General features: G+C 40.8%; 1 protein-coding gene across 1 annotated transcript; it reads left to right on the top strand.

Moving 5' to 3' along the window:
- Positions 1–290: 290 nt before the first annotated feature.
- Positions 291–23,846, top strand: SLC30A8 (solute carrier family 30 member 8). Its single transcript, XM_032182878.1, has 8 exons — positions 291–370; positions 10,043–10,247; positions 14,153–14,291; positions 19,197–19,350; positions 19,848–20,037; positions 20,419–20,524; positions 22,550–22,684; positions 23,701–23,846. Exons 1-8 carry the CDS (start codon positions 291–293, stop codon positions 23,844–23,846), a joined length of 1,155 nt encoding a protein of 384 aa, XP_032038769.1.
- Positions 23,847–27,442: the final 3,596 nt, after the last annotated feature.

Here is a 27,442-nt window from a genome sequence, read left to right on the forward strand (position 1 = left end):
AAAAAAAAAAAAAAAAAAAAAAAGAGAAAGAGAGAGAGAGAGAGAAGGAGGCCCAAACCCTCCAATCTTGCAGGCTCAGCGAGTTACTGTTTGGCTTGTTAGTGACGCCACCAGCAATAGGAAAGCCGCTTTCTCTTGCCGTGGGTTTATTGAGAAGATTATTAAAACCTTTTCATTGAGAAACATTTGGCAGAGACTTCTGAATAAGTCGAGGTTTTTGCCCGCATCCACTGCCAACGGAGCAAGGAGCATTGGAGGGGGAAACAAACAAAACTCCAACGATTGTCCTCATGGCTGCCAAAAAGGGACTTGAACGAGCGTGCCTTGTGAGTGAGAGAGACACCAAGAAGTACTCCTTAGCCCTAGACAGGTAACACAGCTCTGTGCTTCCCTCTCTGCCATTGCTTTGTCTCTGCCAACAACATGAAAGCACTGACCTGCAGATGAGCTGCCAAAGCTGAAGTATGGGGAGTTTCACAGTGTCTACAGGGAACATCTTTCACTACTTTCCAAATGTTTCGTTTGCTTTTTATTTTTTTTCCTTTTCAAACTTTCTTAGTAGATGTTTGATACATTTACTAGACAGCAGCCTGATCTATCTGCATCTGTGATGGATTGAACTAATCTGCTGCTGTAGCAAGTGTCTCCTGATACCCATTTTATAAGCTTAGTAGATTTATTGTAGGATGCAAAACCTTATGGATTATGCTGCAATTTTAGGCTGAATTATAATAGTGCTATTGACACCATGTTTGATTCAAGGCTCCTTCATGCCTGGATGTCTAAATAATCTATCTGATGTGAAAGAAAAGTGATACTGCAAAGGACTTGATCTTTCAAAGCTTTACTTATGTGAATAGTCTATTAGGCTTGAAGCTGATGTGCCAGAGGTCCAATAAGTAAATGTTTGCTTGAGTGAAGAAAGACCTTCTGAAAACATATGATGTGTTGTAGTTTGACTTCAAAATGAGTATAAATGTCTATCACAAAATAGTTTTACAGCTGAACTTATTTTCATTCTTCCTCTTGACTCAGACCAGCAAGTATTTTTAAAAGAAAATAGCTGCTCAGTTACAGCTTAGCACCTCTTGACATTTCCATTATCTCATTGGTTTTCAGGTTATTTATTGCTTGGCTCCCTTAAAAAGCGTAGGACAGAAACTTGGCATAAACACTGTCAGTTCTAATGGAAATCTGTCTCCCCATGTTCCTATACTGGGGTCACTGCCATCGTATTTTAGTCTTTTCAGTGTCTGGATTATTATTTAAATATTATTACATGGCTCCATAAATATACATGGCACTGTCCAAGAGGACTTTTGTGGTAATATTTATATTTTTAAAAAATGTCACATGATTCTGCAATTCATTTTTGTTACTGAAGAATCTCAGAGCCTTTTTGATAATTTGCAATGGTGTGGGCACAGCTCCAGTGGTTGAAGTCCTTTGACCCCTTTCTCCCTCTGGACACATGGACATCTCTGGACAAAGCCTTTATATGGTGCAGGGAAGGGTGCCCTAAGACAGGGCTTGTTGTTAGGACAGGGATGTCATACAAGTACCTGATATTTGTGTTGCACCTATTCCTGGCCTTTTTATTTATTTATTTATTTATTTATTATTATTATTATTTTTGTCAAGTGAAGTTTTATTAATGAAAAGAACTAATTAGTCATTCACAGACATTATCATCAACACATTCCAGGATCCTCTTGGGTTGCTTATGCCCTGCTGTGCTGTTCCTCCAGAAGATACCAGGGCAGTTGAAATCCCACTTGAGGACCAGGGGCTGTGAACATGAGGCTGTCCTATCTGTCTGTAGAGGGCCTCTTCTGTTTGGTCTTCATGGCCAGGTGGCCTGCAACAGACCTCCACTATAATGTCACCTGTCCCTGCCCTCCCTTTAATCCCGGTCCATAAACGTTCATCAGCCTCTCATCCATCCCTGGGGACTCCATCTAGTCATAGACATAGAGAGCAACCCCCCCTCCTCATCTCCCCTACCTGTCCTTCCTAAAGGGCCTGTAACCTTCCATTGCAGCCCTCCAGTCACAGGAGACATCCCACTATGTCTCTGTGATCCCAGCAAGGTCATAGCCTTGCAACTGTACCTATGTCTTTAACTCATCTTGTTTATTCCCCATACTGCACGTTTTTGTGTGCAAGCACTTAATAGACACACCCCAGCATGTTAGGTTTTTGGGGGATTTCTCCATAATGATGCCTTGTATGAACTTCCTTACCTACATGCAAGTGCTGATGACCATATTTAACCCTCATTTTGTTGATTTTGTCGTCCCTCCCTATTGTGTCACCCCATGCCTCTGTTCAGCAACTCTGTTCATTGCTCCTTCACAGGGCTGATGGTTACAATTTCCCTCCCTCATTTTTATTCCAGAAATGAGAAGGGAGAGCCACAGCCTCCCGTCTCCCTCCTCCTGGGAAGATTTGGTTGCTCAGGGGAAGCCCTCACAGCCCAGTGGCACGGAGGACACATCCAGTCTACCCCAGGGACCCGGCATGGTGGTGGGGAGGCAGCCTGCTGTGCTCGGGCTTGCACAGACCAGCTGCGGGCACAGCTTCAGGTGTCTTAAGCCGATCAGTAGCAATAAGCTCATTTTAGCCTTTGGTATAAATTACCACATTTTTCCATTCCCTGTGTGTAGGCTTAATGAGCAGCTCCAATGCTTTCAACAGAATTTATTTTGCACACAGATTGCCTCTTTCTTTGCCAGCCCCCAGCCTCTTTCTTTTTAATAAATGCCATTATTACAATACACAGGGAACAAAACTGTTTTTATCTCAATCATATGAGTAGGAAGTCTGAATACAGGCCCCATTCCCTGCACACAGGCTGTGGGGGAGAGTGTTTTGCACATGCCAAGCCTGTCAGTAGTCACTAGCGGGTTTGGATGTGTTGAGGCTTCCCCTGCCAAACTTCAGATTCTTAAAAGGGGCCTGGATTTAGCTGAGCTCCCTGAAAATCAGGTCAGCCATAGGCTTATGGAATAATTCAGGTTGGAAGGAACCTCAGTAGGTCCAACTCCCTGCTCAAAGCAGGGTCAGCCCAGAGATCACACAGGGTTGCTCAGGGCTTTATCCAGTCTAGTCTTGAAACTATCTCCCAGGATATAGACTGCACAACCTCTCTGGAGAATCTGCTCTGATACTGAATTATCCTCACAGTCTTCTTCTTTTTTTTTTTTTTTTTCCTTCTTCTTTTTCTTTCCTTTCCTTATATTCAGTCTGTACCCCTCTTTTTTCACTTTATGATCATTGTCCTCATCCTTCCTACATGCACATTAATAAAGCTTCATCTTCTCAATAACTTCCTAAAAACATTGGTAAGCTGTTGCTAGGTTCCTCTGAAGCTAACTCTTCTCTAGGTTTGACAAGTCTTGTTCCCTCAGGGCAAGTGCTCCAGCCCTCAGCTATCCTGGTGGCCCCCTGCGGATCCCATGCTTCTTTCCTGCACTGGGGGCTCCAAACTGTGCACAATATTCCAGAGGTGGTCTCAAAAGTCTGTTTCAAGTGTATTTATCCTTGCTGAATTTCACAGTATTTCTGTCATCCCAGCTGCAGCCCTGGGTTGGAGTCATTTGCCAACTTGATCATGGTGCACTCCACCTCCTCCTCCAGGTCATGGATAAAGATATTAAACAGGACTGGTCCCAGGATAGGCGAGAGGCTCTACTTTTCACCAGTCTCCAAGAAGGATATGAACCATAGTTTTTTACAAGTGTCTGAAGCCGAGCACTCAGAACTTCCTGCATTATTCAAAAAATGTCTGTAAGTCAAATCAGATTAGACTTACATCACCTCTCTTTAAATTAGGCCCACAACAGTTTTCTATTGTTTTTTAACAGTCAGTGGTGGTGATGTGGGAGGATAAATTCTTCAGAGAGTTTATCATTTGGTATGTTGGTTATCTATCAAGTGATCTAGATAATCACTTATAAAGACCTAGGGAAATATCTTGACCAAATTCCTGAAGTTTCCATGAATTCAGTTTCTGGAACGGGCCAGCTTATTTCTTGCTGGCAATAGATCAATGTAATATTGACCAGAAATATTCAATATGCCACCTCATAAACCAGAGGATTTGCATCAGATTGTACCAGCTACACTGTGAGCTATATATTGGCTTGATGTAGCACAGATTTATGATTATGTTCTTTATATATCATTACAGTGGGATTTTGAGTACAAGTGAAACCCAAGGTTTCCTGTCTCAAGGTTTATATTTTTATTTTACTGTAACTGAAATGAAAAGACCAGCATATATAGAGGTAAATGAATTCAAAGTTTTAGTCACCTTTAGTCTAAAGCATAGAGTTAAAGTGGCAAAACTGCCCCTACATTTACTTCTTCTGTTGAAGGTACATGATGGAAATAAAGTTTTGCTGCTCTCTGCTAAATCACCCTGACATCTATCCCACATTACTACTAAGGGCCTATGACTTACAGAAGAACTTACTGTTACCAACTCCAGCCCAGCTGTATAACAATAAGCTTTTGAGACAAGAGACAAGAAAAAGGGCAATGCTGAAGGCAGGAAAGATGTGTAACTACCTTAGAGCATGTCTTCATGCATAAGTTTATAACATTAAATTAACTGGTAGCTATTCTATCAGTGAAGCCTTAGGCTTGTACTTGATTCTTATCTGTTCAGTTCATATCACGAGGCAAAAAGTTTGAAGAGTACTTGGGAGATGATTTCTTCAGGTGGAGATTGATTTTCTATTAGAGATGTGTAGGAAATATTTTCTTCTTTTTCTGTGTTCATGTAGATGATATGAAAACACTTACAGGACCAAAGAGCCCTCATCAAATAATGGCTTTCCACTACTCCTGGTACCTTGTGAAAGCCAATGATGAGGAAAACTTTAAGTGCTTCTTGTGACTTCTGAAAGGTTTTTGTTGTGGGCTCTGTGGTTATGTCTCCTTCATAATGGCTTGCCAACTGACACCAAGACCAAGCAGTATCTTAGGGAACTCAACACAACCCGTCCAATTGCTTTTGGACTCATGTTAGGTGATATGAGGACCTTGTAGTAAGGACTGTGTCTGCCCAATACTGCCATACACCATCTTCATAGAACAGTGATGCCCACTTCATGTCAGAAAGAAAATTATAGCCAAGATAGTAAGAGCTATGAAACAGAAATTAATTAACTCAGTCTCAGAAAATTGATGGTGGAAGGTTTATAATAATGATACATAAAAGCATGATTGATGCGATGAAGGTAAACAGTGATTGGTCATTCATTATTTCTAACAGCACAAGAACTAATTATAATATAAGGCAGACAGCTTTATTTGCATTATTTTTACACAAATCATAATTAAACTGTGGAACTCACAAATTTTTAAACAGCCATGTTCATAGAATCCCCGAACTGCAAAATGGTTGAGGTTGGAAGGCACCTCTAGAGGCCATATGGTCCAACCCCAGCTCAAGCAGGGACACCCAGAGCAGGTTGCCCAGGACCACGTCCAGGTGGCTTTTGAAGATCTCCAGGGAGGAGATTTCACAGCCTCTCTGGGCAGCCTGTGCCAGTGCTTGGTCACCTGCACAGTACGGAAGTGCTTCCTGATGTTCACAGGGAACCCCCTGTGTTCTAGTTTGTGCCTATTGCCACTTGTCCTGGACCTGGGCACCACAGAAAAGAGCCTGCTTCTGTCCTCTTTGCACTCTCCCTTCAGGTATTGATAGACACTGATGAGATCCTCTGAGCCTCCTCTTCTCCAGGCTGAACAGTCCCAGCTCTCAGTCAATCCTTGTAGGAGAGGTGTTCCAGTCCCTTTATCATCCTGATGCCTCTCTGCTGGGCTCTTTCCAGTACATCCATGTCTCTTTTGTACTCAGACCCCAGAACTGGACACAGTACTCCAGTTCTGAGCAGAGGTGAATGATTACCTCTCTTGACCTGCTGGTAACACTTTGCTTAATGCAGCCAAGTAAACCATTAGCCTTCTTAGCAGCAAGGGCACACTGATGTTCAACTGACTCATGTTCAACTGGGCGTCTACCAGGACTCTAGCTCCTTTTCTGTCATGCTGCCTTCCAGCTTGGTGGCCCCCAGGATATACTGGTGGCTGGAGTTTTTGAGTTTTGTACAGAAAAAAATAAGTAAATAAAGGGCTATTAAACATAAGCTGTGGTTCATCCAGCTCGCAGTACTGCCCCAGAATGCCATACTGCCATGTTTGTGCAGCCTGGAAGAAGGGACCAGGGAGGCACCCCTCTGGACATGTTCTTTCCTTGTACTTTGTCCTTGTGTATTGCCTCATGCTCACAAGAGAGGCTGGATGCTACAAGCACCTTTGCTCTGAGTACAAGTGTTGCTATGCTGTTATGCAGAAGGAAATTTATTCAAAATAGATTCATGCATACATGGCCAAACCCTCAAAATGAGACTAAATAAAATAACCATCAGAACAATTACCATCTAGTAGATATCTAAATGTATGCAAATGCGCATTTGCCTTTGTTTTGTGTCCAAAATGCCATGTAAGAAAAATAAGTATCTGGATGGCCAGGCTGTAAAAAGGTATTAAGTGACTTGGAAATGCTCAAGTTTGGTACATCAGTTGAAATCAGAGTGGCATAAGAGATGTGACTTTGGCTTAGGTAATTTTTTCTCCAAAGGCACTTTCATATCCTTTCAGGCACCAAAAATTACTCCTTTCCCTTGGGAAGGAGATGCTTTCCTGCGGGAAGTGCATTGATTCCACATTTTGCTCTTTTCACTGGGGTCTCATAATGGTCTAGGAGGACGGCAATTATTCCCATCAGCCCGTAGATCAAGGCACCCAACAGATCAAGTGAAAACAAACAAAAGGAAGTTGCAATCAAAAACTCTTACTAATGATCTGTGTGGAATCTGCAATATGTATTTTCTCCTTCCATCCTTCCAGGCATGACTCAGTAAGTGCCTTTCTCTGATGTTTCCCCTGACTGTCTTTTTTAAAGGAAAGAGAATTTGAAATGGAGAAAAGATTATTTTTTAATCTGGGACTCTTCTTGTGGTGTGCTGGTGAAGAGATCTGATGCTCAAAGGCTACATCTTGCTCTAACACACTCAGGAGGGGTTTATAGTTTGACAGAGCTGATCTTTGCACCTTAAGCTTTTGATTCACACATTTATAAAACCGTATCTTGGATTCTTTTAATTAGTGGCAGGCTGCCTTTGGAATAATAATAAAAAAAAGGTAGCACACAGGAGCCTTCCTGACTCATGGGGCTGGATGCTGCTCTCTGAGTTCAAAGAGAGCAGCAAATGCTCGCCACCTCTGACAACCAGGCTGCTTTTATTCAGGCACCCCTTAGACAGAAAAGTGTGACATTTGTGGGTTTATGCTGTCTCTGTTTGCTTTTGCATCTGTTCAATGAGATCTGTGGACAGTGCTTTCCTACCCCTTGACAGTGCTCTAAGGTTTTGTTTGCTGATGAAGAGACTTGAAGATTAAAAAAGGGAGGGAGGTCAGAAAATGACCCATTTTGTTAGCAACAAGGAAAGGATTTGGTGGCTCAGAAATCAGCAGGGGTAATTTTGGCATCCCTGCCCTGACAGGCTGTTGAGCGGATCATGACTCATGTCGTTAAGATGATTTTAACATTCAGTGCCAGCTGATGAAAATTGAGTTAAAGGGAAATTAATTTTACATGCAAACTGCAGAGCATTGGAAGTTAACTCCAGAGAGGGATCATGAGAAAGAAAAACTCGCATGCCCCAACCTCCAGGGGAAAGTGAGAAAACTACAGTATTTTATTCAGCCATCTGGAAGGAATCAGTTTGTGGTACCTTCTGAGTCTAATTCATCAGCAAAACATTGTGTGCAAGTGACATGGTGCACACGAGGAGTCTGATGGATGTAAAACTCGAGCAGTGGAGAAGGACTAGCTGCAGGCACCCAGCCTGCCAGATGGGCAGCCCATTCCCCAGGCATCTCAGCTCCCGTTTATTTGTTGTTGTGAGGAAAATAAAGAAAAACACAAAGGGACTAGGAGAACTCAGCGTCTCCAGGCATCGGTCACTGCTCTTTCTCACAAGCTCCATGGAGGCACATAGGGGGAATCGGTTGCCTCCACTGAGCAAACAGAGACCACATGGTGACCTGGCTGGGAACAAGCTGACTCAGGGGAACACACTGAACCCTTGGAACATCTCAAAAATATTTACCAACCCAAATCCATGTTGATTATCTACAGTCGTGGGTCTCAGCTGCCAAGGAAGTGGAGAAAATGGTGGTGACCAGGTGGGGCAGCTCTTCTTCCACCAGGACCTCCGAGGAGGTGATGAACCCAATGGCTCTCACCCATGGGTGGGTGAGGGCTATGGGGTGCCCTGGTGGGACTCAGACCCACTGAGCAGCTGCAGCCCAAAAAGGCAGCTGGAAAAGCTTGTGACTTTGGGGCAGCTTTTTTTTTTTTCCCTCGACATTGAACAGAGTTGATTGGCAGCATGATTTCTTTCCAGAAAATCATCCTAGATTTTAGGCATCCTGACACTTCTCTAAACAGTGCAGAAACACCACAGAAAGCCACTAAGATGCTTGCACTTCCCCAGAGCACAGCTTTCTTTCATGCTTAGATTAAAGAACTCTTCTTGTCCCCAAAGGAAAGTCCTCACCACCCTGAACGGGGAAAAGTCATTACAAGGTGCAGTGAAACCTAGCTTCATGTCATGCCCCCAGACTGATTTCAGACTGAAATAGCAGATCTGGGGAGTTTAGTGCACTCCTGGACAGGCTTACAGACCATGACCTTGCGCACATGAACCATGAATAGCTGTAACATGATTATATGAACGTTACAAATGTGCATCTGGGCAGAATTCCCCTTTGCATACCACAGTGCGCTCCCACGAGCCTTGGTACATGGCAGGATGTATTTTGCCATGGGGGTATTACATGAGGAGCAGCTGCAGCAACAAATGGTGTAGCTGGAGTGGCATACTGGTTTTCAGATGAGCTTTTTTTTATATTTTATTTTCTTTTTCTTTTTTTTTTTTTTTTTTTCTTTTTTTCCTCTTTGGGCTCTTCTTGGTTGGGAGATATGGAGGAGGGACCGTCCTTGCTAACCAAACCACCTTGGAACCTCACAGAATAAGCTGGGCAGATTCTGGGCTGCTCTAGTGAAAGCACTATGTGCAATGGTCATCCAGGAGCTCCTGCAGTTGCAATGCAATGTATCTCCAGGTTCCTCTTCTCCCATTCCATGTTTCCCAGGCAAAAATGATAAGGAGGACAGCACTGAAATTTTGTGACAAATCCAATTTGGCTGGGAAACCATCTTGAGTGATGCTCCAAGACCCACTTCTGCTGGACTTCTCTTTTTTTAAGAAATCAGTGGAACAAAGATGTCATCATCCTTTGGAGAACTGATTTTTTTATTATTATTTTTTAAATGCCTTTGAAACTTTTGGGCTAACTTTTTCCATGCTCAGTCTCTGCAGAAACAGTGATAGTTTTTGTACTTAAGTGGGACTTTGAGATGAAACAGTTCTGCATGCAGGGAGAGAAGAGAAATATCTTTAGACAATTATAGTTGTAAAATATATATATATTTTTTTAATTTTATTTTTAAATTGTCTTCCAACAAAGCCATTGGGAATAGAAAACTGAAAATTCCCACAGAATTATCTCCAAGCTACGCCAAGCTTGGCTAGTATTTGCCTGAGGTATGACTTTTTGAAAACCTCATGCTGTGCAATCCAAGTCCTTTCCTTTCTGTAACCTTTATCATTATGTGCACAACATGCACAGCCTAAGAAAGTCACCCTGTGCTCCATAAACTGGTAAATGATGTAGGAGTGCCTGAAGAGCTGGGAAACACAGCCAGAGAAGTCATTTCGTGTGCAGCTCCCTCCCACAGAGTCCTGCTTGCATGAGCAAGCCTCTCCTATGAACTGCTGTTCCCAATCCTGTTTTTATCCTACAGAAGCATTAATTACAAACTTTCTGGGGCTGCAGGGCTAGATGCTCAAATAACCAGGGTGTTTCTTTTTTTAACCTTCTGTTCCTTTCAATCCCAAAGGATGAGCTGGCATCAGAAGAATTTAAATGAAGAGAGGCAGCAGCAGGAAGCAGGAGATGCTGAAGCTAATCCAGCGTATCACTGTCACGGCTACTCTCAGGCCTATGAGAACAGGAAAAGGGAGCAGCATCAAGCCCGGAGGAAGCTCTGTGCTGCATCAGTAATTTGCATCTTCTTCATGGTTGCTGAGATTACAGGGGAGTATGTTTGCTCAAAGGGAGCTCATTTTTGTGCCCAGCACAGCTGTGTTCCTGCCCTTCTGCACCCACTCTGCCTGCAGTGACCCCCACTGCATACAGATGAACCCACCTGGGATAAAATAGTTCCCTTTTACCCTTTTATCCTTTTATTTATTTATTTATTTTTTTCCCTAGTGAAACTAACATATTTTCATATATTAACTTAAGGATTGCATCTGGGTAGGAATAGGAGGATCAGTTAATGGTCTAAGCTGTTCTCCCAGGTATTTAAGCTCAGCTAAAAGTGGCTACCGTGTCTTAGCATCATGTCACAAATGGGTTTTTAATAACTTGAGTTAGTTTTTTTTGGAAAAGATTAAAGGACTTTTCATGCTTATCCAGGCCAATGAGCCTTCAGTGCTGGTGAAGGCAGCTAGCAGCAGGATCTGATATTAAACTCAAAAGTCTTTACAAAATCCAGGGAAATCCAGGGCCAGATTCACCATCTGCTTTTCTTCAGTTAAGTCAATGTATTTATACCAGGGCACGTTTATCTTTTAAATTGGCCTGCTGGTATGTCTCTGGATCAATGGAAGATTATTCCCTTGCCTAATTAGCTTCTGATTCTGGACCTATCCTGCAACATCCAACATAGGTTTTTGGCTCCCTCCTAGAACATTAGCTTTCATTTTGTCTCACTGATCTGCTCTCTGTATGGCTTCTCTGATATTTATACCTACCTGATAATTCCTGGCTCTTTAATTTCCCCTTCTCTGATGAGGTGAGGTAAGAAATGAGGAATCCCACAGGCTTTAGCCACGTGCACCCAAGGGGATGTAGGAAAAATCAGAGAGGAAGGTTTCTAAAACCCATGGTTTCCTAGACTCAGAGTCTCTGGAGCCCTGTGAAGATGCAATAGAAAGGCTTTTTTTTTTCCCCACAGGTAAGAATTGGAGGCACTGAAGGAGTCACTGAATTTCTGCCTTCATTCCTGGCTGCCAAACCCAGCCGGATTTTCTCCAACTCTTCCCTCCTACAGGTTTCATCTGCATAAAGCCCACTTGTTTGTAGGTCACGTGCATTTCTCCCATGCAAATTGGTGCACGCCACTAATCCCCATGCAGTAATTTCCAGTGCCAGAAGTAAAGCATTATTATCTAAGCCGTATAATCAGTAGGCCTAAGTTTGGTGAATGCAGCAATGCTAGAGGATAATTGGAAGGACAGATGATATGTTAACTAAATGTTTCATTTTGCTTAATGAATCATACAGCTTTTTTTGCAGTGACAGCTTAAGTAACAGCCTTGAAGACCATTTTGCTTCAGACCATTAAACTTTGACAAACCAGTTATTAACAGCAGTTACAGACAGCAGTCTATGGAGATTTTTGTAATTATGAACCACACATTTAATTTTTTTAATCATCAGGCTAGACAGCATGTGCCTGATGATTGACCAGTGAGTGACTGACATTTTCTACTGCTTTGTGGTATACAAAGCTATAAACAGCCATCGTGAGTAATAGTAATCATAAAGGCCACTTGTTGTGTGTATTGATACAAAGTGGTAAAAGCCTGCAACTAGTACACAAGCTTTATTCTTGAAAGTAAAGAACGTGTGACCCCTCCTACCACTCTTAAGGACAAACAGATTCTGTAGGCATTATTATGGTAAACAGAAGATACAGAGCTACATCAATCTCAAATATATTGAAAAGTTGTGTTTCACTGAATCCCTAGATCATTTCTGTGATTTTTTTCTTTTTTCTCTAACCATCTGTGCTGGCCCTCACTGCTCTCCCAAAAGGGGCACTGTTTGCTGAGCCTGATACACCAACTGTCTCTGAAAGACAATTTTCTCTTCTTCTAATGCAGACCCACCACAATCTCCAGAGATCTGGAGATATCAGTCAAGCCAATGACACCCTATGTACAGTCCTGATATAAGTGTTTACAAAGGATTTTCAGTGGCTAAGGACCAAACGTGGATTTCAAAGTAGTTTATTTCCATTTGGAAAGAGAGACAAACCTAGCATGATTCATCATAATGAAAAGAAACACAAAGACTTGACCAGGTTGCTAAGATAAACAGACTGAGATCTCAGAAATTCACCCAAAGCACCAGCTATGTCACAATAAATAAAGTAATCATTTGCCAACATTAGTCAAAGACAGCAGGCTGGAAGCAAGCTTTTGTAATGTTGTCCCAAAGAACATGGAAATACAGTATCAAAAATGCAATTGGGCTTTGCAGACAGCTTGTGCTCTACATATTTGTTTGCTGAAAGATAGCTGATGCCTTGGCTGTTAACATCTGTGCACTGACAGACAGTCCTTCCCTCTGCTATGTAAAATTGTTTTCTACTTAGGAAAGAGTTGCCCTGCAAACAGTGGAAGTCTAGGAGCTGTGTCATGATCAAAAAGCAAATGTGATTTTACACCTGCTCATGTCTTGAGAAATCCCCATTCTGTTGAATTTTGCATTTTACTGCGAGGAATGAGATGCTCCAGAATTCTGCAGTCTTGTCTGCTCCCTTTTGGGAAGTGAATTTCGGGCAGCTGTAAATGGGATGTACAGGGAGGTAACAAAAAATATACTCCTTATATGAGTGATATGCATTCCTGTGTGGTGACAAACCACACAATATTAGATATTCTAACCTAAAATTTGAATATAGGAAGAAATCAGACAGGTAGTGAGTGCATCCTGCTGGCATGAAGACTTTCCATCTGTGATGAAACAAGAGTTGTGTCTACATGTCCCCTTGGCAGTGGTATATTGCCAAAGGTTTTGAATGAGGCATTTTTGATTTTATGATATTTTTCAAGATTCATTGATTCTCATATGGGTTGTGGTCAGGAGAAACAGGTGAGCTGAAATTAATTAAATGACTGAGGAAGGATGGAAGGATACTGCCAAATCAGAAACTAGATTCTTTGGGTCTATTATTTCACATTTCCATTTTCCTACATTTCCACTGCAATGAACACACTCCCCTGCTGTAACAAGTTGGCAGGACAGCTTTCTGCTTGTGATCCTTGTCTTCCCTTGCAGCCACCAGCAGCTGGGGTTGGTTTAAAGCAATCCTCAGTTTCTTTGGATTTGCCTGTAGCCCTGAGACATGGTTAGAAGAACTTGGCAAAATAGTATTTGGCTTACTGGGTAAAAGAAATGTGGTTTCAGACAGCCTATTTTTTTCCCCCAGAATTAACGTAAGACCAAAACCCCCAAAGTAAAATGACATACAGCCACATTTTTGAGCTCTAGCAGCAAAATTAAATCATGCATTACAGATGCAAAATGATAGATTAGTCCTGCAAACAGAACATTTTTTTCTATGCCCTCACCAAGATGCCCAGTTGTTTATCACAGCTCTTCTATTGGAACCTTTCATTTTACTCCTATTTTAATGTTGCCTATGACAAACAGTCTGGCATCCAGCCATCTAAAACTCAGGAAAAATGTGCACCTTTTCCTCTTACAAATTGTGAATTAATTCCATAGGCTAAGGCTCCGAGTTTTTGTACGTACATAAAATATCACCAATGTGAAGACATAGTGGGAGGATACAGGAAATGTGATGCCCAAAACTGGTTTTCACCAAGAAACATATTAAAGTTGTCATAGTAAAATAGCCCAATAGTAATATAAACACAGCACTTATGAATCACAGCTCTTATCCTTAGGACATTCTCAATTACGTATCTAGGACAAAGAAAACCATCACATTTCTTTTTATTAATTCATGTCTTTCACTGTGTGAATGTGGTACAAAATGAAGCAATCTATGAAGAGTTTTGAGTCATGTGTGATCGCTGAATACTAAATGTTCCTTCTGATGTGTAACAACTCAGGTCTCAAGTTTGATCTAGTTGACTCAAACTTCTGACCGGGGCCATGATACGGACACACATTTCACACAGGTGGGCAGATTGCTGGGAGCCTGGCGGTGATCACCGATGCAGCACACATCCTGGTGGACTTGACAAGCTTCCTTATCAGCCTCGTCTCACTCTGGCTTGCCTCAAAACCTCCCACCAAGCAGTTAACTTTCGGATGGCACCGAGCAGGTAGGAAATGTGTCAGAGTGTGAACATGTGAAACGGGAAAGGGAAGTCATCATAGAAAGGCACTGGAAAATGTGCTAATGTCCTACAAGGTCTGCAGAAATTGAAAGATAGTGTGCTAAAATTCTCAAAGCCTCCAGAACACATCACAAAAGTAGCAAGCCAATGAGCTTCAAAGAAGTAAAGAGCCCATTTATGCTTCCCTACAAACATGTCTTCCAGTTCATTATTTCGTATAGTTTTGGGCTGGTGCTAGCTTTGTCTGAGATAACAATGGCTTCCCTTAGTGACTTGAGAGTGAGCAGGACTGAATACTCAACCTACTATAGAGCTCGCTTCTATAATAGCAGAAATAGCCATTAAAGTGAGTATTTACTTAATTTATTAAAAGGTAACAAAAAGCACTAACTTACTTAGAAAAGACAATGTTACATTTATATAAAAGAGACAGTAATATTTACTGTTTTCTAAATCATCTCTTTATCTCCATTGTTTTTAATCAGTTGGAAACATGGGTAGGTTTTGAACATTCTCTGTCCGAAGCTAAAATTGACATATTTATGGATGACACCTAATATCAGATGCCTGAAAATCAAACGCAAGTGCAGTTTTACAAAATACAAGATACCAGCAAAATATTAACTATGAGAAAAAGAAATTAAAAAAAATCTGGGGTTATGATTCTATTCAAAATTTGGACACATAAATATAAATACAAATAGGTGAGCACGTGCAAGCACAGTGATCAAGTTTCATATCTTCAGAAGAGATCTAGGTTCAATTCAGCTGCTTAAACATAGAGGTCTAGTGGTACCTGAACAGTCCTAGGCTGTCTGAGGCTTTTGCATGGTAATAGCAACTGTGACATGGGACCAATAAGAGACTGCACAGGATGCCAAAAACAAGACCAAGGCATCTCAAATGCCACCAAACACTCACAGTTAGGAAATGGGAATATGTTGTCCATCAGTCAGTGGAGCAGGGATCTTGGTGAATTACCATTCATTTTACATAAATTAAATATCTAGACCTCAATACAGTTATTCGAACATAGACATCTGGTGTCATGTGAGAAGTCTTTGTATCTTTCAGCTGTTATTCCAAAAGGATGTGGATCTCCACAGGGCCTTTGTCATACCTGACAGTCCCATGTGGGTGTCTTAGACAGGTAGCTCACAACTACATGTAGATATATTAATTTGGATGCCTCAGTCTTTAAATGAATCCCATGTGTCTGTCTTGTGGCTTAATTTAGTTGCTTACATAGAAGTGATTAATGCTGTTTGAAATGCTATATGTGTCCCATAGATCTCCAGATGCCCATCCAGAAGGTTATGGGTCATCTATACATTTTGTGTCAAGCCATACATGGAGGTGTTGGTCTATCTCAAATGGCTTTGGACACCTACACGCATGAACTTAGGACTAGGATGGTGAATGCTTCAAGGATGTTCAGTATGACACTCCAGAAGCAGCTTTGGACTCAGGATGTCTGCAAGGAAAGGTTGCTTGTAGCTGCAGATCTTACAAGATAAGACATACCATGCAGACATATGTCCAGTTATGAGCACCCCAGTAAAAGAGAGACACACACATGCTGGAAAGAGTGCAACAGAGGGGTACCAAGATGATGAAGGAACTGGAGCACCTCTCCTACAAGGATTAACTGAGAGCTAGGACTGTTCAGCCTGGAGAAGAGGAGGTCTGGGGGGGATCTCATCAGTGTCTATCAATACCTGAAGGGAGAGTGCAAAAATGATGAAGCCAGGCTCTTTTCAGTGATGCCCAGGGCCAGGACAAGAGGCAAGGGGAAAAACTAGAACACAAGGGGTTCCCTGTGAACATCAGGAAGCACTTCTGTACTGTACAGGTGATGAAGCACTAGCACAGGTTGCCCAGAGAGGTTGTGAATTCTCCTTCTTGGAGATCCTCAAAAGTCACCTGGATGTGGTCCTGGGCACCCTGCTCTGAGCATACCTGCTTGAGCTGGGGTTGGACCAGATGGACCCCAGGGGTCCCTTCCTACCTCAGCCATTCTGTGATCCTGTGATACTCATCCTGTCTTTATATTGTTCCCTAAATATATTCTACCAACACTATGAAATAGGCTGTTGGATGAGATGGAGTTTTAGTGTGAGCCAAGTGTACCTGGTATTATGTTGCCAACACACAGCTAAATTATGCAGCTTTAGCAAAGTAATACTTACCATCCATAATTTTGTGTGTGTGTGTGTGTGCATTTGAACTCTCTTAGCCTTGGAGGAAAGGAAAGTGAGAGACCTTTCTCTTAATGACAAGGAGGTGGCAGGCGGGTTCAGCCATCTCATGGAATTTCACCCTCAGTCTGTGTGAGATTGTTCATGTTTCTGTCATTGCAACGTGGAACCTCAAAACCTATCATTTACTTTATTGTCTTTTTATCCTTGTGGCAATGAGAGATCCACATCAAATGTCAGTGGCTATTTAATTCATTCTGTGATAATTATCCTGTTGCTTATTTCCCCAGCTCTATTTCCAGTTTAACATGCAGGTGGGTGCCTTAGGGAGCTGAGAGAAGTCTGATAGGCAGCAGAGTCACAGTGTGCTGACCGCTGAAGTCTTACAGCCTTCTGCAACACTGGAAGCTGTATTTTACTGCTTCTCTCAGACTGATAGATTGGCTTTGTCATGCAAAACTGTGTATGACAGGGCTCAGATTTAGCAGGAGCCACCTGAATGCCTCCTGTCTTCTAAGCCAGGAAGCAGAATAAGTCAAGACAGTGGTTCAACACATTCCTTAGGGTGAGCAGCTGCTTTCAGCAGCTTAGTTAGAAACACAGTATTGAATCAGATTGATGTCTGAGCCAGACCTACTCCCAGGCAGGAGAGGTCTCTGAAGTTTCAATTTCTTTCTCTTTCTTATGGTCCAAAGTTTCTCAAGCTATTTTACAGCATTGTATGCTGTGCTCTGGTAGTGTTAACAGTTCAGAAGAAATTTAACTGAGAACATTTTAAGTAAAACACCTTGTACTACTGAACTGGTCATAAGATTAGCTTAGGTTTTGCTAAGATGCTACATACAAAAATAATCTGTATTTTCACCTACATAGGTAAAGATGACTTCTATCACTTTGAGTGGTGGAGTACATGCACATTTGCACCCAGACATTCATGCAGGTGTCCACAAAAGCTGTTGGTTCCTTCACAGTTATCAAAACTTTCCTCTGGGCCAAGTTTGCAGGGTTTCATTCTGTAACTTGCAGAAAACATAAACACCAGATATACTTTATTCTAGATTCTCTCTATGTATTTTCAAGCAAAACTAGGTTTCCCTGTCAGTGCCATTTAATTCATTATTTGTCAGTTTTAGACAAAATGGTTATTTTTATAAGCATCTGTAGCCTGGACTGCTGCAAAATTTGTTACCACCATGAAAATACATTCAAAATCATAAACTGAGTTTCAGCTGCTTTCATGAATTGATAGTGGAGGTCTGTGAATTTTCATTCTGCTGTGAATTTTCATGTTCTTTGCGACTGCGTCTGTTGTGTTTGTAAAGTGCCACGTTTACCCATTGAAGTCAAATGGCAACTACTAGTCCCACAACCTATTAAAAATGTTCTGCACGTACACACAAACATCCCCAGACCTTGCCTATGGCAGTGCAATAAAAGGTAGCCTTGGGGACAGTGGATTTATTTGAGCCCCACTCAGAGCCAATAGAGACAAAATTGAATTTTGTTGCCCCAGGGACAAAATAACTTCTTTTGTCCTTATCAGTACTGGTGGCATTGGGCAGGACAGGTCCCAGGGGACAGGAAAGAGAGGTTTTGCTGGCAGGGCCTTGTCGGGAGCTTTCACTGACTTTCTGAACTGTGAAATGAAGAGAGGTAGGCAAAAATAAGGGTGGATGTTGGAGGCTGATTATGTCTTCCAGTAGGTTTGAGTGAGCCTTGTTTTCCTCCTTCCCTCTCACCTCTATTCCTGTGGCCAAGATAATCTCACTGGGGGAGGTGAGCTGGTTCCTGGGGCTCTCACACAGTATTGCCTGGGGCAGGCACATATGCCAGATTTCTCCAAATGCTCCATGATCTCAACACTGGAAGGGGGACAAAAGAAACACGGTGAGCAGGTCAAGGGAGGTGATTCTCCACCTCTGCTCTGCTCTTGTGAGACCCCACCTGGAGCCCTGCGTTCAGCTTAGGGACCACAGCACAAGAGGGATGTGGACCTATTAGAATGAGTCCAGAGGAGGGCCACAAAGATGATCAGAGGTCTGGAGCAGTTCTTCTATGTAGACAGGCTGAGAGAGTTGGAGTTGTTCAGCCTGGAGAAGAGAAGGCTCTGGGGAGATGTTACAACGGCCTTCCAGTACCTAAAGGGAGTCTACAAGAGAGGGTCTCCTTGACAAGGACTATAGTGATACGACGGGGAGTAATGGTTTTAAACTAAAAAATTGTAGATTTAGATTAGATATTCGGAAGCAATTCTTTGTGGTGAGGCAGTGGAACATGTTTCCCAGCGAAGCTGTGGATGCCCCATCCATGGAAGTGTTCAAGGCCAGGCTGGATGAGGCTTTGGGCAACCTGGTCTGGTGGGATATGTCCCTACCCTTCACAGGGGGCTTGGATTTAGATGATCTTTAAGGCGCTTCCAACCTAAACCATTCCATGATTCTAAAGACAACATAGAACAGGGTTAGGCCACCATGTGCATAGAGCTGCTCTGGGCAGCCACTGGATTTGCCAATGACCAGAAAGGATTTTGACTTTTTGACCCATTCTTTGTGAGCACCAAAGCTGCCTACACACAAAGAGTAACGCTTCTGACTATAAGACTCGCCAACTTGGAATCATTAGCACCAATTCATTAAAATTTCTTGTGTTTCTGTAATGATTCCTGCTAAATTTAGATTTCTTTAATTCCTAGAGATTCTGGGAGCTTTGATATCTATGGTAATCATTTGGATGGTGACTGGTGTGTTGACGTATTTGGCTAGCATGAGGCTGATACACCCTGATTATGATATCGATGCTACAGTGATGCTCATTACCTCTGCTTGTGCCATGCTTGCCAACATCCTGTAAGTTACCTTATTTCCTTCCCCAAATCACTTTTTAACCTTGAATCTGCTGGTGTATTTCACTAAAAGATGATGGATAAATCTTGGCCTCAAAAAATATAAAGGCTTTATGAGTTTCATGAGAATATGGAGTGGGTTAACTGCTTCTCACAGAAGGTTGTAGTTGCTATTCTCCTTTCTGGTGGCTGCCAGATGGGGAGGGGTAATTATGAATGCGAAAGCTCTACAAAAAATTAATCTCCAACTCACATTTTATTAGACATACGAAAATTCAAGAACTCTGTAGAAAATTAGGCCTCTTTAATTCCCCTTCTCACAGGCATTCTTGTTTGTATGCAAAACACTGGAACACCTAGGAATTATCTGCTTAGCCACTCTATTTTTATCCAATGTGTCTGATTTTACTGTTCAGCATTCAGAAGCAAGATGGGCAATGACGTGTGTGATATCACTGGTTTCAAAGACACAATCACCTCACAGTTTTACATCTCTTTCAGACTAAGCCTGATTTTGCACCAGACTGGACATGGGCACAGCCATGGGGCACAAACCAGAGAAACCTTGTCAGCCCCTCCGGAAAAGCCAGCTCTGAGAAATGCCAGCCTGAGGGCAGCCTTCGTGCATGCCATTGGGGATCTATTCCAGAGTATTAGTGTGCTAATTAGTGCACTTATCATCTTCTTTAAGGTTAGTTTTATTAGTTCACATGCTTTCCTTGCAATTAAGAATAACAGTTATTTTCACAGCATCATGACACTAGGTATTATGCAAAAATTTTATCTGTTTTAATTATATAGTTTGTAAGTTAGTCAAGAACAATTATACTAATTCTTGGGAATTTAAAAGACTATTGAGAGTGTCACACTTGCTTTTTGTTTTTTAAACTGCAAGAAGGATAATTTTATTTCTGCCCCTTTCTTCACCAATAGCACCTTCACCCCCTGTTCTAACGTTCCCTGACTGGCAAAGCAGTTTGGCATTGATTCTGTACTAGATGACTGGAATATAATATTCTTTGAGATTAACTAATAATGAAATTAACAAAGTGATGCCTTTGTATTTTTTTAGCCAGAATACAAAATAGCTGATCCAATCTGCACATTTGTGTTTTCCATCTTTGTTTTGGCAACCACCATCACCATTTTAAGGGATATTTTGATTGTGTTAATGGAAGGTAGGACCTGATTCCAGAATCAATAATTATATTTTGTTCTTTCTCTCTGTCTCTCCATAACACATTTGCTGACAAAAGTATAATAGCACACTTATGTATTATTTTCCAAGATTCTCATAACTGTGATCATACTTTAATCTTAATTGCAATTTTAATCAAAATTGGTTTCTATCATTGCACCAGAATATTTCAGTCTTGTAAAAATCTGTGCACAGGTGACGAACACCCAAAAATCTTGTATTCCTAAAGCTAAGTTGCTTTCTTTTGCCATAACATTACTTTTTATCACACCCTTTAGCATATGAGATGTCTACTCGCTTTGTTCATTGTGTGATTCCTTTACCCATGTGAAATACAACTCCTTGCCAAAAAGACCAAAGAAAAGAAAAAGGCTGTGCTTTGAACTGTATCTGTGAAATAGGATGAGTGCAAGAGACAGAAGTTTAAAAGATTTTTAGTTATGCCAGTCCAGAAAAGCAAGGCAGCAGAGCTTTCCAGTCACGTCCAGGCACAAGGAAATAGACAATTCCCAGCACATCAGCATGAAGGCAGCAAGAAGAACTAGTCTCAGTAATATTTAATCCTGCCAGCTATGGGCCTGAACATTTGATTTGAAAGGCCAAATGACTTGAGCAGTCATAGATGCATACTTTTGCCTTCCTTACACTAAATAATATAATGCAACCTCTTTCTCAGCTATGAAGACAGGCTTAAAGGGAAAAGCAGCTGTAACAACACAGCTTTTGAACGGATATGAGTTACTCACTGTGACTATCTGCATGACTATTTACTTTTCTCTTTCATTTTGTTCCTATTTCTGCTTCAAGAAAGGAAATTTCCAATATTATTTTACAGTAAAACCTAATTCTAGGGTTCTGTTGTCAGTGATCAAGAGATAGCAATACGTTTGTGTAGAAGTGGACCTGGATAGGAGGCAACAGCTAGTAGTGTCTTGGCTGCTGACAAATCGGAAGGTCTCTTGATTACAGAAAAAAATGAACTAGCAAGGAGGTCTGGCAGCCCCTGATGCACGTGGATCTCCTTCTCAGAGCAGTGATTGCCAGCTTCTGTAAGCAGCACTCACATGTAAGAAATTGGCAATGCTCTGCTCCCCTCTGCAACAGGCCCTTTCATGTTGTCCTCTGGGGAGGTCCATGAAGCCAGTCTCCTACCTCCTAAGAAGCATATTTCTGCCCAGAATTTTCTAAAGAGGACTTGGAGCTGGTACTGACAGTGGCTCATTAACATCAGTTATGGTATGAAAGACCCAATTAACCAATACTGTACTTATCATGATTATACCTCATAATTGGTGGTATTCAAAATATTTTTTCAATGTGCTGATCCAAGTGAATCATGACAGGCATAGCTGTTCAAGTAGGCATAGAGCTGCACTTCCAAATTCCCATGTCTCATGCCAGGAAAGACCCATAATTAAGTTCTTTGGGCAAATTTGAATTGAACTCTGAATTTCATATACCAACTAAACCTATCACAAGTGTCCTCACTCTGACTAAGGCTAATCATAATCATTATCACCTTTTGTACAAAAGCTCATGTAGGAAAACAATCACTGATCTACTAATTAACTAGACCTGTAGTCTAATCTTATCTATTCTAAGATTTCTGTGGCAAGACATTTTAATCTTTGTTTGTCTTTCTATCTCTGTTAAACATATGCTTCTCTATCATATATGGAGGACAGAATCCCTGACAGGTGCTCAGGTGATACCATAAAATATACAGTCACAAAAGACATGATCTGGCTAAACAGTTCACCTCCCTGTGCAAATCGGAGCCTCAGAGTGTCTCCTAACATATGCATGAACCTCAGTCCATGGAGAAGTCCAAGAGATAGGATTAAATTTCACATTGAACTCTGAAATAGACAGGTTTCCCCTGGTGTGAAATATTTTTATAAAACTGTACATCTAACTGAGTAAAGATACATAATGTATTTTCCTCTAATGATTATAATTCATCTCTCTTCAAAATATGTTTTTTCTGCCGATTTCTCCTTCTAAGGAACAGCAAAAGGACTTACTTATGATGAAATAAAAGCAAGAATTTTAGCAGTTGAGAAAGTGGAGTCTGTTCACAGTCTTCATCTTTGGTCTCTGACAATGAATCAAACTATTCTATCTGCTCATGTTGCCACAGGTCAGTACATTTCTGTAAACAGGGAGTAAGTATTCAGCAGCTGCCTGGCAAAGGTCAGTTACTTCTGATAGGGATACAACTGATGGTATAGCTGGTGCTTGTTAAAATAAATGTCATCATTCTGCTGGAAAAAATAAGAAAATAAAAAAACTAAAGCTTTCAAACCTTCCTCCCGGAAATCTTGCCAAAACAACAAGGACCTGTACTTAGCCAAAAAATTTGAAAACTGCAGAGGCTGTGGAACAAGGAAGTAAACTACAGGATATTTTAAATAAATTAAAAGAATTAGACTGGATTTTTCTGACAATATCAAATAGATTTTGGAGTTGTTTTGTCATATGTAAAAATTGTTGATTGCTATAACAAAAACTTATAGGGCAAATCTGTGTTCCTGATGCCTCTTCTACTGCAAAATAATCTTTAAAACATAGCTTGGAACATAGAGGTGACTTCAGGACAACAGTTCATCTTTAAAAATATATTTTTTAATATCCTTATCCCTGTTGACAAATTATCCACAACCCAAATCAGATCTCTTGTTTGCTTTTTGCAACTTATACATGTTATGGTTTATGTAAGACAAACACTCCACCTGTGTTTGGCCATGAGATGTTTCATAGGCAAAATCCCCTATGGAGTCCCACCTTCCCACAAGGAGTAGGTCTATCAGTAACCCAAATCACTCAGCGCTGATGCTGCTCTGTGACTGAATGATTATTAAGTAATCTTTCTTTCCTCTAGAACTTATCTTCTGCCAACCTGAATTTCTTTAGTGATTAAACATAGCTCAGTTCTTGCCAAAATCACATTCTCTTACCATACTTGAATGAACAAACCTTTGCTGACATGCAGGCTCCTGAAATGAGGATAAAAAGGACAAGGAACACTTCTCAAAATCATCTTCTTTGTAGAAGTGCCAGACTGTTTGCGAATAGTTTCTGTCGGTAACCACTTACTCTTTGACTACTACTATTACACGGTATGCAATTTGATTATTTTCTGCTTGCTCTTTATAGCAGACACAGATGACAGCCAGAAGATTTTGAAAGACATCACCCAAGCCCTGTTTGAGCACTACAGCTTCCACTCCATCACCATTCAGATTGAATCAGGAGAGGATCAGAAAGAAGACTGTGTCTTCTGCCAGGAGCCCAGGGATTAAAGGAAGCAGTATGCTATGCAAAGTAATGATCACTTCTCTTACGGGTCAATGGAGACTATATGTGCTGGTTGTATGTAATTGATTAACAACAAATGGTAATTAAGAGAACTAAAAAGCCCTGTGACTAAAAACAGCACATGTACCTTTGTTTGTTGGTACTATCTACTAGGAGAGAACATGTATTAGGTCCTTCCACCAGCTAGATTACCTGTCCATCAGTGCTTACCTTCAATTAAAAGAGAAAGGCTCTAAATTATTCTTCACTGTAGTGACAGACTGATACTAAAGCAACACTAAAGAGTCTCTGTTTGTAATCACAGGTAACAGAAAACTAATCAACCTTCAAGTTACAAACAGACTAATTATCACAAAATGAAATGAAATGTAAATTTGGTGTTAGCAAAGCTTAACATGGTTATTCAGGATAAGGAAGAAAATTTAAGCTAGCATGAGGGATGAAGAGATCTGGGAAAGAACAGCATGGGGATATGTGCTTTCCTTGCTTTCTGGTGGACACTCCTCCTCCTGAATATTAGCAAATTATCAGATGTGTACCATATTCTGCAGCATGTCCCTTGACCGTAACAATGCAGCTTCACTTTCCATGCAGAACTAGACTGGGTATTTTTCCACTCCATAGTTCTCACTCCTGCAGTTGCAGGGCTCATTTTATTAACAGGTTATTTATAACATAAATTATGTTATATTATAAATAAATATAAATATTATTATATATAAACTCAGGTGGTACTAAGTTTCCAGGCTGGCAGCTGGGAAGTGTATTGTGTTATTAAGTTTAAAGAAGCCTTGCTTTTTAGGGAATGCAGGTTTTATTTGGAATAGGTTCACATTAGTTTTCTGCTTTATCAACCTGAAAAGATAAGAATTTACTATTAGGTGCTTTTGGCTATAGATAATACGTAACTATGTGATGATAGATTGATATATTAAGCTGCCATTTGTTACCTGGTAGGGGGAACAAGAAATTACTCTGCTTTGTGGAGGCATCCCAGAAGATCTTGTTAGTTAAACCTCCCAATGAAATCAGATAAGGTATTAAAACACAGCACCCGCTAAGAATTTCATGAGTCTCTCATTATTTACTGGCTCATAAGAACTGAGAACATAGCAGTGGTATTCAGTACAGTGATAAAGACAATTCTTGCCCTTATCAACTGAGACTCCTGAAGATAAGACATAGATAAATCAGAGCAGAGTAAAAAAAAAAAAAAATAAAAAAGGAATGAAGAAATTAATTTTGATTTTGGCCAGTTTCTCTGCTGCTATAATTTAGCAAGGTTGCCTCCTACCAAAGGCAACACAGCTGTGCTTGTTAAATAACACAAACATCCTTTTCATTAGATGGGGAGGACAAGGTAATGGTATAGCTTTTAAAGAAAAATGTTTTGAGTGAGACAAGGATATGGACCTGGACATAATGAGGAATTTAGGGGCACAGTGGTCAAGGACAACATAAAAGATAATCAGTGGATGAAAGAAGCACCCATGTGAGACACAGATTCAGTTTTGAGATTTGGGTTGAGGTGGAGAAAAAGACCAGAAGTTTAAAAACAAAAACAAAGCAAAACAAAACAACAGCAACAACAACAACAACAAAAGAGATATTCAGCAGCCACAACAAGGACTGATGAGGATATTGTCCAGATAAATTGAAAGGATAGGGAAGACTTTCATTACAACTTTGGAAAAAAAAAAAAAAAAAAAGTGGTGAAATATAGACATGTGAGTAAAGAAGGAGCTAATTCAAAATATTGATCCTTAATGAAAGGCAGTAGGGGAAAGTTGTAAAAAAAAAAAAAAAAAAAAAAAAAAAAGTTTAAAGAAAAAATGAGGTGGCAGCTGCTATCTACAGTAATGCTGCTAACCCCAAAAGCCCCTCAAAATTAGGAGTAGGTACATAGTAAAGTTCAGAGCAGGAATGGGGAGAAAGACAACAAGAGTGGGTTTGTTAAGAGCAGCACACCTTGTACTTCAGGCAGAAAATTGACAATACTTCTCTAGCAAAAACTAGAGACGGTGTAATTGTCTCTTCTTTCTGCTGTGGAATTTCCTCCAGCAGAGCAGTGTAGCAGCCGTAACACAGAACCATATGTAATCTAAGGAAATTTTACCTAAACAGGAGAGACTGAGCATGCTTTTAGAACAAATATTTACCTGCAGTTATGAATATTGCTATAAGGAACTAGCTATTTAATGCTCCCATTATAAATGAACTACAAAATATATATTTCTTTTTAATCCCCTTCTAGTCTGATCCTCAGGGATATTTTCTTGGTAAAAGGTTGTTTTCAGAATACTGTCTGACTGGCTGGCAGGGATTTCTGCAGAAATGCTACTGTAATATAGAGAGGAAATATAGAGGGCCAGGAAATTCAGAAACAATTTCTAGACTTCTCTGCTTTTATTAGTTTTACATTCTTTCAATCATCTGCAGAATAATTGTAAGAAAATGATAAGAAATTTCTTCCTTAAATCCATTCATGAAGCTAGTGTGAAAAAGAGAAGTATTTATCATGAATGTGGTCTGTTTTCCATGTCTATATGTCATTTGGTGTAGTTCCCTTCACGTGAACTTATGGCTTACTGGGTAGCACTGAAATTTTAAGTCCATAAGTATGTTCATCTCCCTCTAAATTTTAATGTAACCATTTTGGAGCTTGTAAATTATGTAGTTCTTCATTCTCCAGACTATATTTCTCTTTCTACAACCAGAATCTAACACTTCTAGCAGAGCCTAAGGTTAAGGGATTTGTAGGATCTCAGGACTTTTTGGAGTAAAAACCATGAAACCACCAACCACAAGGCTGGACTTTCCTCATTCAGCAATGAAAAAAGGCCTAGGTACCAATATTATGCCGAGGTGCCCACCAAACAATGACAGAAATATTTATAGTGACTTGAATTGGAAAAAATAAGGCACAAATCTGTCCTTAGCATCACTGGAATAGACCCTTACTGTAACTATGATGATATACATCCCCATCTGTTCTCCTGTCTGAAATGCGCAGTGAGTGTAAGAATGGGATATGAACTACGGGATATATGAAATGCCCACTTAGTGAGTGTGAGATATCACAGCAGCAATTCATCATCTCCAAAGGAAGGTCAAACAAGACTTCCCGTGCTACAATGGCAGCAAATGGTAGCCTGAGCAACGAGGGCCGTGTAGGACTGCAATATCTCTCTTACCAATGTCAGGAGGTTGTATCAAGCAATTCTGGAGCTGTTTTCTCCTTTCTTGTGAATTCTGGCACACTCCACCACACCTTCCTCAGTGCTGTACCCTCAGCAACAGTACTTGTGCTTTCCTACATCCTTCCCTTTTCTCCTCCTTGGGCTATTGTCCCCTTCTAGTTCCTTCTCCTTTATTTTTCCCCGTTTGTCTTTTTTCTGCAATGCCTCAACTGGGTGCCTATTCAAATTCCAATTCCAACATAGTATTTATCACATATTTTTTTTGCTTACAGCCCCTCACATTTCTTTTCATCCTGTGTGGTTAGACCAAAAGTGCCCCAGAAAGAAGCTAACTGCCTTTTGCTCCGTGTTTGTTGAAAACTTGATATAATGAATAATCT

This window comes from Aythya fuligula, chromosome 2, assembly GCF_009819795.1.
Source record: "Aythya fuligula isolate bAytFul2 chromosome 2, bAytFul2.pri, whole genome shotgun sequence".
NCBI lineage: Eukaryota > Metazoa > Chordata > Aves > Anseriformes > Anatidae > Aythya > Aythya fuligula.